The sequence below is a fragment of the Maylandia zebra genome, linkage group LG19 (assembly GCF_041146795.1).
Source record: "Maylandia zebra isolate NMK-2024a linkage group LG19, Mzebra_GT3a, whole genome shotgun sequence".
Lineage (NCBI taxonomy): Eukaryota > Metazoa > Chordata > Actinopteri > Cichliformes > Cichlidae > Maylandia > Maylandia zebra.
The window spans coordinates 26,658,663-26,671,934 of NC_135185.1; the positions used below are offsets into that span (position 1 = coordinate 26,658,663).

The 13,272-nt window shown below is 39.7% G+C and overlaps 1 protein-coding gene across 2 annotated transcripts in view; it reads right to left on the minus strand.

Annotated features, from left to right (window-relative positions):
• Positions 1 to 2: 2 nt before the first annotated feature.
• myo6b (myosin VIb) overlaps positions 3 to 13,272 on the minus strand; it is a 42,078-nt gene continuing 28,808 nt past the window's right edge. The window contains exons 28-33 of one of the 2 annotated variants that reach the window (XM_004540484.3): positions 11,086 to 11,246; positions 10,907 to 10,957; positions 8,493 to 8,596; positions 7,290 to 7,424; positions 5,984 to 6,202; positions 3 to 1,412 (exon numbers count right to left, since the gene is read on the minus strand). In XM_004540484.3, the coding sequence (XP_004540541.2) occupies positions 1,213 to 1,412; positions 5,984 to 6,202; positions 7,290 to 7,424; positions 8,493 to 8,596; positions 10,907 to 10,957; positions 11,086 to 11,246 (870 nt within the window). In that variant the 3' untranslated portion in view covers positions 3 to 1,212. The remainder of the gene's footprint in view (positions 1,413 to 5,983; positions 6,203 to 7,289; positions 7,425 to 8,492; positions 8,597 to 10,906; positions 10,958 to 11,085; positions 11,247 to 13,272) is intronic. The other variant, XM_004540485.3, reaches the window with a different exon arrangement.

Here is a 13,272-nt window from a genome sequence, read left to right on the forward strand (position 1 = left end):
AATCCAGGAATATATTTATTTTCTACAATCTTCCAGTTTCAAGGCCAACATACAAGAGAAAACCAAAGAAAAAACACATAAGAGTGATTCAATAGTTACATTACTCTTGACTACTACATTTTAAACAAAGATTGACCCTTGAATAAGATGACTGAAACATTCCTGGCATAACCAACTGAGGAGTCAAGTAATCAACTTAAGAAAATACTACATAAACACAGCACACACACACGCACGCACACAAATGACTGGCTGTAAAACAACCCCAAACCCAGAAAACTGCAAACATGAAAACAATTCCCTCTCAGATAACAAATGAGCAACAGTACAAAAGAAGTTTTTTCATGAAATTCCGTTGAGTTGTCAGAGCTCGTTAATGAATAATTAAATCAACTTATTATTATTCTGCCAGAAAAATGTATCCTACTTCATTAGGCTGTGTTGTGAGCAGTTGTGAGTATGACTTATAACATTACAGTCTTCTATATTTCACCTGTGATATTTCACATTATTACATTAGATGCACATAATCTATACAAAGTGAATTTAATTTGACTCTTGGTTGTATGGCCTTGTATTCATGATTGTCACCTTTAAGTACTTTAATCTGACAAATAAATGTGGTGTTTTTCATTACTGTCATCTCATACGAGCAGCTAGTGCATGGGCAATTATTCATAGCCACATCGCAGCTATTTATAGACACTAAATGGCAATTATGGTTGTAATATTCAGAAAACTCATAAAGAATTAGAAGACAGTTATAACCCTTAAAAGTACGTCTGCTGAGGTTTTCATGATTTTGTCTAATATATTGTTGCTTTTGCAAACCATTAAGGTTTCGGGTTTATAGCTAAAAAGGCTATGCACCACTTAAGGCTTCTGTGATGTAATGTTATTGCAATATAAGGTCTCACGGTCGGATATTCTACAAACATCGATTGAGAAAACCCCCCACAAGTCGTTATGCTACATCACTGAGATGTTCTACTGCAAGCTGTAAAGAAATGTTGAAAATCTAAAAATAATAAAAATAAAGTAAATCATAAATTGTCTACAGAAAGAGTGTGTTTAGGGCACCTTTGTCTGTGATTACTGTGGGTGCAGTGTTCTGCAACCTGACTGTGCATCTTTTATATTTGTCTGTGTATAGTGTTGTGTTGTGTCTCAGGACGTAGACCAAGCTTTTGACTTTTCCCTTATCTTGTGTGTTCACTTGAGGAGGTTCTGAAGCATGGCGGTAGCGTATGTTGGGCGGGCCTGCTTGTTCTCAATGGCTTTCTTCAAGTACTGAATTCCATCACAGCGTTCCCAGATTTCTTCAAACTGCCTGGGCAGGATCTCTGCCCCTCTCTTCCGGGTCAAACCGGTCTCCTCCAGGCTCAGCTCACACATCTCCATGTCGTCTTTGCCTGAGCAGCCAAAGGGGAAGGATAAAGATTTACTACCAGTGCATTCACTTGGACACTTGACATCACACAGTTTTAGCCAGAGTCATCTATTTATTAGACTACCACATGCCCATGCTTGGCGTGCTTGCGCTGCTGGCAGTAAACTGAAAATGATACAGTGCTTTTATAAGGTGCTAAAGGTGCATAAAGCAAAAGAATGGGCCGTTTTAGCTCATTGTTAGGTGGTTGCTTGGCAACGTGATGACGTTATATCATATCATGTATAATTTAACTTTTGTGGAGATAAATGAGATGCTACTGTCGTAAAATAAAAGAATAGGATGCTTTCATATGGGGTTATAGGTGCATAAAGGCAAAAACAAGTAAATATAGCCTGATGGTAGATGGTTGCCATGCGAGCTAGCTTACAGTGTTATAATATATTATGTGTAACTGCTGTTCTTTGGCTATAAATTTGATGACACTGTGGTGACATAAAACAGATATGATGCTTTCATAAGGCGCCGTAGGTTCATAAATGCAAAAAACAGCCGGCTGCAAATCATTTCGTAGGCAAGATGACAATGTCTGACAGATAATGTAATAATATGTGATTATCAGGGACCTAACCAAATTTGGTTGCTAAACTCCTAATCATACATTAGTTGGCAGCCAAAGAAACAAACAAATAAAAACACAAACAGAGAGTTCATGACTTCCAGGAAGATCATGTAGAGCTAAAATAGTGATCTATATATCTCTATATCTCTATCTCTATATATATATATATATCTCTATATATATATATATATCTCTCTATATATATATATATATATATATCTCTCTCTATATATATATATATATATATATATATATATCTCTATATATCTCTCTCTATATATATATATATATATATATCTCTCTATATATCTCTCTATATATATATATATATATATATATATATATATATATCTCTCTATATATATCTCTCTATATATATATATATATATATATATATATATATATATCTCTCTATATATATATATATATATATATATATATATATATATATATATATATATATATATCTCTATATATATATATATATATATATATATATATATATATAGTCAGAACTGAGGGGATTGAACTACCAGAAGGCAACATTGCAGACATAGAGGACAATTACAAGTACTTGGGGATCCCGCAGGCGAATGGGAACCATGAAGAGGCCGCTAGAAAAGCTGCAACCACCAAGTACCTGCAGAGGGTCAGGCAAGTCCTGAGGAGTCAGCTGAATGGTAAGAACAAGATCCGGGCCATCAACACGTACGCCCTACCCGTGATCAGGTACCCTGCTGGGGTAATAGGCTGGCCAAAGGAGGAGATAGAAGCCACTGACATAAAGACAAGAAAGCTCCTTACCATGCATGGAGGGTTTCACCCCAAGTCCAGCACCCTGAGGCTGTACGCTAAGCGGAAGGAAGGGGGCCGGGGACTGGTGAGTGTCAGCACCACAGTCCAGGATGAGACAACGAACATCCAAGAATACATTGGGAAGATGGCCCCAACTGACCGAGTGCTCAGTGAATACCTCAGGCAGCAGAAACCCAAGAAAGAGGAGGGAGACGAGGAACCATCATGGAAGGACAGGCCCCTGCACGGTATGTACCACCGGCAGATAGAGGAGGTGGCTGATATCCAGAAATCCTACCAGTGGCTGGACAAAGCTGGACTGAAAGACAGCACAGAGGCACTAATCATGGCAGCACAAGAACAAGCTCTGAGCACAAGATCCATAGAGGCTGGGGTCTATCACACCAGGCAAGACCCCAGGTGCAGGCTGTGTAAAGATGCCCCAGAGACAATCCAGCACATAACAGCAGGGTGCAAGATGCTAGCAGGCAAGGCATACATGGAACGCCATAACCAAGTGGCCGGCATAGTGTACAGGAACATCTGTGCCGAGTATAACCTGGAAGTCCCGAGGTCAAAATGGGAGATGCCCCCAAGGGTGGTGGAGAATGACCGAGCTAAGATCCTGTGGGACTTCCAGATACAGACGGACAAAATGGTGGTGGCTAACCAACCGGACATAGTGGTGGTAGACAAACAGAAGAAGACGGCCGTAGTGATCGATGTAGCGGTTCCCAATGACAGCAATATCAGGAAGAAGGAACACGAGAAGCTGGAGAAATACCAAGGGCTCAGAGAAGAGCTCGAGAGGATGTGGAGGGTGAAGGTAACGGTGGTCCCCGTGGTAATCGGAGCACTAGGTGCGGTGACTCCCAAGCTAGGCGAGTGGCTCCAGCAGATCCCGGGAATAACATCGGAGATCTCTGTCCAGAAGAGCGCAGTCCTGGGAACAGCTAAGATACTGCACAGGACCCTCAAGCTCCCAGGCCTCTGGTAGAGGACCCGAGCTTGAAGGATAAACCGCCCGCAGGGGCGTGCTGGGTGTTTTTTTTTTTTTTTTATATCTCTATATATATCTCTCTCTATATATATATATATATATATATATATATATATATATATATTTATATATTAGGGGTGCAACGATACACAAAATTCACGGTTCGGTTCGATACTTTGGTGTCACGGTTCGATATTTTTTCGATACAAAAAAAAAATGTTCATGCCTTTTTAATTTGTCATTTATTAAAATTATAAATATATATTTTAACACAAAAGTACAGTTTTTAAATTTAACCCTAACCCTTGTGCGTGTTGTTTTTTAGCTCGTCATATTGCAGCCACAGAAATTCTTTTGTCCATGAAACCATAAAGCTGCACTTTCTTTTTGCCTTATAGTCTGATTTGTCATAACTTCTCCGTTTTGTGGTAAGCTTTTCTTTGGCTGTCACTTCTTCACCCTGACCTGTCTTATTTGGCTCAGCAGAACTAAAATATATATCTGTCTGTGAAGGTTCTCAATCATCCAGGTCATCGTAGTGAAATATATATCCTGCCGCACTCACATAAGCTCAGCGATTCTCTGCGCGTTCAACCTCTCACATGTTTAAGCTGCGGGAGATTTCACTTGTCATGTTTGCATAGTAAGCTAACAATTAATAAGACGATGTCAGAGGAATTGGTGCACAAATTATCATCACTCACAGATCAGTGCTGTCGCTCTCTATACACAGTTCGCGCGATTGCAAAGTGAAAGCAAAAAAACAAGCGCAAATTCAAACACGATTTCAATATGTCACATATTGACAGTGGCTCACCGATGCCAATGACATAATTACCCAGCTACATTTCTGAAAGAATGCAAAAGCATTGACATATATTTTTCCTTCCTACAATAGCCCGACAGGCAGGGGAGAGATAGCCCCGGGACGTCGGGCTAGCGATATTGCGAGCCCTGTATCTGATTGAGGAATCACTCATCTTTGGAAAAGAGAGTTTATTACAGAGAAATGTCTCTTTCCAAAATAAAAGCTATACTATCCGCTTCTTCTGGGCTATATTCTCAGCAGCATATTAAACATATCAGGTCTCCATAAGGAGAATCCTGTGCTAACAGCTGTCTAAATGACTCGGCTAAAGTTTGTAGCATGCATGCTTGTTGTTTTTGTCTTTGCACTAGGATGATGTCGGTGTAAATGTGCAGTCATATTCGTTGTGTTCCCACTAGTGCTTTCAGGTTAATCTCGTTGAAATAACCTTAACGCCACAACAAGGCAAATCTCCGTTAACGAGCTACCCTATACAGAGGGGCTAGACGGCCAACACGTTAACGAGCTAACTGCGCTAACACACTAGCTCCCACCCATGTAATTGAGCATTGCATGGCACATCCAACATACTGTTTTACTTTAGTCCATGACTCGCTTACCTTCAGGGTCATACGTCACATGAAAACCAAAATAATTCCAAACGCCAGATCTGAATGAGGGTGGGGAGGTCCACTTCTGTCTCGCTAGCTTGCCCTGCGCTCTTCCTTCCGACCATCCTGTCTGTGTTGAGTGCTCAGTGAATCTGCGTTCGACTACTCCGCCTAGGCTGCACTCTCGAGCCTAGGCGGAGTAGTCAAATGCAGATTCACTGAGCGCTCAACACAGACAGCATCGTCAGAAGGAAAGTTGATAAAATAAATTACAAATTTTGTATTGTTCTTTTTTTTTTCTCCCCTTTGGTTTTCTTTCTTTCTCTCCCCCTCTTTCTTTCATTCTTTCCCCCTGTCCTATCCCACAGTCATGTCTGTCCCGTTTGCAACTGAAAATAAAATAAATTCATAATTATAATAAAGGTCAATCAAATGGACCAATATGATGATCCACTTAAAATAAATCCTCTTGGCATCTTTCTTGGCCTCAAGACAACAATTCTGATGGCTATAGATCCAAACGGGACACAAAAAAAAAAAAAAAAAAAAAAAAAAATTGAAAAAAAAAAGAAAATTGAAAAAAATTGTACTGTTCGATACATATGCGTACCGAACCGAAAGCACTGTATCGAACGGTTCAATATCGATACGAATATCGTTGCACCCCTAATATATATATATATATATATATATATATATATATATATATATATATATATATATATATATATATATAAAAATAAAACTGTTGACTCACCTGCGACCAGCACGATGGGTTGTTTGTCTGGATGAAGCTCCATTTGTCTGGCTATCCAGGGCCCATCAAAGTGGGCATACCACCAGCCCTTCTTTTTATTCTGGGGATCCTTGTACTGGTCAGCGGGTCGGATAAAAGGAATGCGGAAATAACGCTGCTGCCGGTTCATGGCTACCTCTTGATGCTGGGTCGTCATCAGAGGAGCTGGGTTCTGTTCAGCTGTAGTGACACAGTGCAATCATTAGAAAAATTAGTAGTAGTAGAGGAGATGGTTTTGTACTTTCACGGCAACAGCTTTAAGTATTCACAACAAAGAACCTGTTATTTTGGCTTATATTAATGTAGCTTTGTACTAGCTTTGGTAAAAGACGAGAACATGCTGAGTGGGACAGGAAACAAAGAATACAGCTTTTAAAACATACAAGATCAAAAAGGAACAGGGATGCCCCATGTAAACACTACAGGGAAAGGCTGGGAAAGCAGCTTTTAGCCTTTTATGAAGTGGTCTCAAATACGACCCCTGCTACATCAGTACAGGCCAAAATCAGGATCCAAATATAAGGAAACAAAGTAAAGCTTTTAAGAGCCATCATATCAAAAGAGAAAGGCAAGAAAATATAGTAAAATAAGAAACAACATCTAATGTTCCCATTGTCCACAATCGAATATTTGTTTTTGAAATGAACAGGAAGACAAATGTAGTACGAGTGTGAGCTTTCAAGGAGCAGAGTAACACTTGTTTGTGTTTTGTGGCACAGAGTATGCTCGGTTGAATTGAGAAGGAAAGCAAGCTGTCATACTAGCAACATGGCTGGCAATTATTTGCTAATTAGAACACCCATTTTTGACAGAGTCGGACAGAAGGTGGCTGAATGTTTAGGCCTTGGCATTTCATCTGTTAACTGAGTGTTGGAAAACATAGGCAGGTTATCTGTGTGCAGGTCACACAGGCGGGTCTCTGCCAATAAAAGTGAAGGGCTGAGGTGGAGAAAATAACCTGCAGTAAGATTTGCATTAGTGACTGTTTATTACAGTACTCATATACAGCGTATGGGAGGGTGCAAATTTATGCTCATGTTTAAAGCAACTTTCAGCTGCTCCCTTATTGTCGAGGGGTCGCCACAACAGGTAGATCTGCATATTTGATTTGGAAGATTTTTATGCTAGATGTCCTTCTTGATGCACTCCAAACAGATTTGTGTCTCCTCTTGGGAACAAAATGGGAACCTTGTTACTCAAATGTGTAAACCACTACAGCACACTTAGTGGAATTATGAAGCAACAGAACACAATATCCTTTACTAACCATAGTCAGTGACACATTTAGGAGCCCTCAGATCGCTCCCGTCATCATTTTGTTTCTTGTTCTTGGATTTCCATGCATGATAGACCTTCAGACGACGGTGAAACTCCTCTCTGCAGGCTGCCAGCAGGTCAATGTCTGTCCCCACAACATAGCATCAGTAAGCATGCATGAAATCAAAACAATCACAAATTGGCAGAAGAATGAAAGAGAGAAGAATGAGCACCTATTTTTATTTAACACAGGCTGGTTTAATCTACATCTATCTTCTGTTTTTCAACATAAAATCCAAATCTGGAACAGATAAATCGCAAATTACCATTTTATATAGTTTAAGAACCAGTAAAGACATCCAGCAACTAGTTGGCTGCCAACAGTTTCATAATGCCAGGACTGAAAAATTGAACTGCTATTTCCAGAAAACATTGTGTGTGCATGTCTGTGTTTTAGGGTGCAGCATGCCATCTCAGTGAAGAAAACATTCAAAACCGACAGCGCCTTTAGTGAGCATCGGGCTATAATCAGTCAGTTTTAAAGCAGAGTTTTTTGTTGGTAACACCACCGATCCCATCAAAGCAAATGGGTTCCACAAATTAGCCAGATGTCCTTGGAATCCCATCGGGGATATCAGAGTGCCTAACACTGATCAGAGTACTGTATACAGTGACAGTTATAAAGACGTTGGCATAAAGGCATCTGCTTTTCATGCTGACTGAGAAGAAGGTTGGCTGGGAATGACTAGAAAGAGTAAAAGTCAGCCATCCTCCATAATGATGATAATTTCCTCTCTCTCTAACAGTAAAAAACAAGTCGATGAGCCATAGCAGCTGTGGGAACATCCTCACATTGGGTTTTTTTACGTTGCAGGGAAGACATCTTGTGTTCTCACTCTCTACAGCTGCAGTTTTAGCTTTTTAACAGCCACTTTGGCAACTCGAGGAATGACTGAGAGTGCAGATGAAAAGCGTGTGCAGAGAGAGATGGTACCCCATGGTTTTGTGTACCAGAATGGCCAAAACATGAGCTGATGCAGAATTATTTAATGTGGGGGCTGAAAACTGTAAATAATTTTGTGATGAAGCCTCCACTGAAAAAAGCGACCTTCAATCAGGGCTTTAATAACTAAATGTGCATTTGACGGTCGAGTCAATGTACAGACACTGTTTTTTGAGTGAGGTGAAACTGGGTAGGTTGAGGATTTCTCACCACAGGATGTGTTGATGACATCTCGCAACTCAGCATACTTCCACTTGCTAAGGTCGTACTTTTTCACACCAGCAGCAGCTTTGGTTGCCTGCACCTGAGGACCCCTATGGCAAGGAGCAGATGAGCGGGGGCGAGAGGGAGCAAAAAAGAAAAAGAAGGTGAGTGTGAAGACAGGTAAGTGTGACAAGGTGGGACTATCAAGGGATTGGGAGTTGTTACTTTCAAATATGATTCAGGTTTAACATTTTAGGGCTGTGTCAAAACAGAAAAAGCTACTTTTAACAATAAATCAGAAAATAATGAAAAAAAATTACATATGTACTTTAAAAAATATATAAAAATTACTAAGATCTAATGTTTAAATTGCAGAAAGAATGGGTGAACATTTGCAACCAGCAGATTTATTAAGGATACCAACCTTAGTGAAAAAATGAAACAATCACTTCACTTATAAACCTTCCTCATTGTCTCAGCTGTTAAAATTCACATTAGGAGCCAGACAGCAGGGGAGCTAAAGAGCACAGTTTGTCCACATCTCTGTGGCCTGTTTTTAAATTCCACGGAATTCCACTCCGTTGTGGAAGAGCTTTTGTACCAAATATTTCTTGTGGAACTTTGAGTGTATTTAAATTTATGTAAAAAAAAAGAGAGATGAATGAAAAACAAAGTGTAACTGTGCACTGCTTTAATAAACAACTACTAAGTCAACTAATGGCAATTGATGGTGTTTTAGCTACTTAACAGACTATTGCAGAGCTCTTATCTCATGTCTCCAGCTTCCCTGCTGAGTATAGGCAGCTAATTCAATAATACAAAGGATTTGTCTCCTCTATTTACAGTTGGCACAACTGTTACTGTCTCTGGGTAGAGGATTGCTGATCTATGAATCATTTACTAAATTACCATTACCATTTAAGATTCACACAGACTGCAAAGATTAAACTGATTTGGGATGATGACCAGTGCTGGCTGAGGCGCGTGCCAGTGTGTAATGGTGATAAACCAGAGGAAAAAAGGTTTTACTTCTGTTGCGGAGAGAAAAAAAAGCTGTGGAAAGGATGTGATGCCCGGGGTTTTGCTTCTGGCAGAACGTAAATGTGAAATGAATCCCATTCCCCATTCAGGAAAAGGAAGACAGAAGGAGGCTGTGATCTTTCCAATATTCTTTAGCTACTAAGTCGGCCATGCCAGCCAATGTGCTTACCTCTACTGCACAAAATCGGCCTAATCTCTGTGCTAGGCACATGCAAAACATGTGTCTCTCTTCCTCTAGTTGGTTGCCAGAGGTCACCTGACTTACAGGAATACTTAGAGTCTACAACATGGGCTCTGGAGCCAGCGCTGACATAAGAAGCTTTTCGATCCAATGTAATTTGTGCTCACTGAAAACTACAGGTAAAAGCGTGCATAGGCTATTGAATGCTTTCTCCTAACATTAAACACAATGTAGCTGCAGAAATACAGTGATGCATATTGTATCTGAAACACCCGAGCTTTATTTAGGACAAGGTTTAGAGGTATAAGGAGAGCAGAGATAGAACTGTTAAACTTTCAGCAGTTTATGTAAATGGATCTGTTTTTCACTTCCCTTTTTTACATGGGATGTGCAGTTGTTCCCGCAAATAACCTCAAAATGCAGTTTCCTGCATAGCTACACAAAGATACTAAGTGTCCTCATATAGAAAGAGTGAAAAGTGAATGAGAGCGTGATTTTGAATACAGCTTGTTTGAGTACTAAACATTTTATATTAGTATTAAACATTTTGGGAAGGATATATCATATTTTGGTTAAACTTCTCTAACTGAAAACACTCTCAAAACTAGAGAATTAATACAGTCCAATTTTTTTTACCATTGAAAACTTTGTTAAGAGCCGCTGACACCACCAGTTAGAATACAGAGCGACAGTGGAGTAAGTCATACTGCCACAAAATTATAAACTACTGTATGCATGCAAATCCGAACCCATCGCTGAGGACAGTATGTTCAGTCTGTGTGGTACACCAGCACTATGAAGGCTGCAGTCATGGTTTAACCCCTGCAGAAACAAAAAGATCCGATACTGCGCTCATCTGACACTGATGATTTAGTGTGCCATATTAATTTATGGGTAATTATGATTACATATAATGAATTATCTTCTGATTCGTGTTAAAATTTGCTTTTGTAAAAGAAAAAGCAATCATGCAGATCATCAAAAAATTAGACTGGAGCGTTTTTTTCAGAATAAGGATTACAGATTTGTGTGTTGTTTTTGCATCATTGGTATAATCTTGCAGATATTTTAAGCGACTTAGCGATTCAGGACTACGACAGCAATTAAGCGAGTAAGGGAGTTAGTGAGTGAATCACTACTGCTGGTGTTAGGTACACTTGGACACTGGCAGTTACGGAAAGCTGCGCTGATATCTTACATGGCTCTGGCTGAGGATGAAGAGATAGGAAGATCTGAAAAAAACTCATCACTGGGAGAAAACACAGCAACAGGAGAAAAGGCAGTTACACAAGCAAACTGACGTCAATAGTGCTTATTTACTGTGTACAGAATACATCTGTATGCAAATGTGGGCACTGTGCTTTACATATACATTACCTGCGCAGAGCTGCATCCATCTGGCTTTCATCAGTTATGAGCTCGGCCTCATTCTGAGCGATTCTCATGGCTAACTCCCTGTCTCTTCTCTCCTGCTCGAGTACGGCAGCACGTTGGGCCTGCTCCTCACGTTCCTGAGCCAATTGGATTTCAAGCTCGGCCTGTAAACGGACACATAAACACAAAAGTATCGTAACACAGTACTTAATTCATCTGCCTAATGTGTCGATAAACCTAGCTCCAGTCAAAATACTATAATACTAATTATATTATAATACTATTATATACCAGACAGCACAGAGATGTGTTTGCCCAATGTGCCCAAGCCTGATTAGACTTATTTATCCCCCTTTTGGGCTGCTAATAAAGCTTTAGTGGTTATTTGTCTAGACAGAACAAAGCAAACAACTGAGAAACATTCAAAAGTTGGGAGATTTTTATAGACTTGACCCAAATTCAAAGTCCAGGTTTTTATGTGTTCATTTTTTCATTTTAACTAGCTAAGAGAAAGCTGTAACATAAATCAACAAATCAATAAATGTTCATGTATATAGGCTGCATAGTGTGCATTCTTCTCCTGTGTCTTATTATAGAAAGCCTCTAATGAAGTCCTCATTGCATACTTTTCTCTGAGGAGCTTTAAATATGAATACCTCTCCAGGTGAGAATATACTGCATTATTCATATTGTAGGGTGGCAGCTGTGTTACATGACCAGAGTGAAGCACGAGGGCTGAAACTCGACTGGAGAACACCCGAAACAATACATACTCTTTGGCACTGTCCTCGGGATTTTGACAATGTTTCCTGAATATACCAAATTGAATGTATTGTTTGTAAAATGAGGCACTGACTGACACCCTCATTCATTTCACAAGAAACACCAAGTTAAAAAAAAAGAAAGACAGAAAAAGGAAAAGGAAATGGCTGCAGAAATTACCAAAGTTATTTGTGTTGAAAAATATTCATTATACAACAGCGAACTACAGGAACACCACATGGGAAGTTTTTGTCTGAGCGGTGTTCCTTCAAGAAAATAAGCTCTGCAGAATTGAAGTGAAGGATATTGTGCTAGGGTAAGCTTTGTCATGGCTGAAAATAGCAGAGAACATAAAGCCAAATTCTATGAAAGTCACAGCAGACACCCATGGAAAGTTTACTGTTGAAGTCTGAGCTGTGGATCAAACCAGTTTTCCAAACAGTGTTCTTGGACATGTGGCTTATGACAGCCTGGTCTCACTTCTAGGGAAAAAAGTGCATACAGATGTCCAACTGGACTGGGGTGAATAAAAATGGGAGGATGGGTCAGGGCGGCTTTAGACATGAAAAGTAAGGAAAGGTGAGATATAAAAATAGAACTGAAAAAGAAAAAAAATGGTGTAGCATCAAGGTCAGAGGAGAGAACGGATAAACAGTACTGAAACAAAAATCAGCAAACACATAGAGCTGGAAAAGGTGGCAAAGTGGAGATGAGATTAAGGGGCATGATAATAAAACACTGGACAGAACAAGGTGGGATTAACTAGTTTAGTTAACAGAAACCAGGCAGAAGTGGAGTCATCAGTCAAGACCCTGTGGGTAATCCACTGGGAGTCCAACCAATGTCATGACCCAGCTGTTGCTGTAGGACACCAAACAGCAAATAAATGTTACAGCTGTAGGCAGCATTTGCCAGCAAGGGGAAACATTAGAGCCATTTCAATGGCTTTGGAGCTACATTATTTGGAGGTACACCGCTTTAGGTGTGTAATTTGTCAATTTTAACACCTTTGCTCGAAATCAAATATTAAAAATAGGCTTTTAAGGTGAAGCCGATATATTGCTCTGTTTATTACACAGTTGTGTGAAAAAGAAGTTTTCACTCAGTGAAAAACTAAGTAACCATTACAGCTTCTATAGGAATTAAGAGCATAAGTAGCAGCCATGTGATACTAATCAAATGCATCTCATTAACTGATCATTAGGAATTGTGAGCACTTCTATGAAAGCAGCGATTTTAGCATTTTGCTTTGTCTTTGTCTGGAGCATTCAGGTGTGTGTTAACACAACAGCACAAACCTTCCAGGAGTGGACCTCCCACCAAATTTTATTTTGGAATAATTAAGTTTGAGCCAAATAATCTTATGTTTGCACATAATGAACAGCTCCATATTTGGCACAAAAACCCAGACATAGCATATCAGCATAA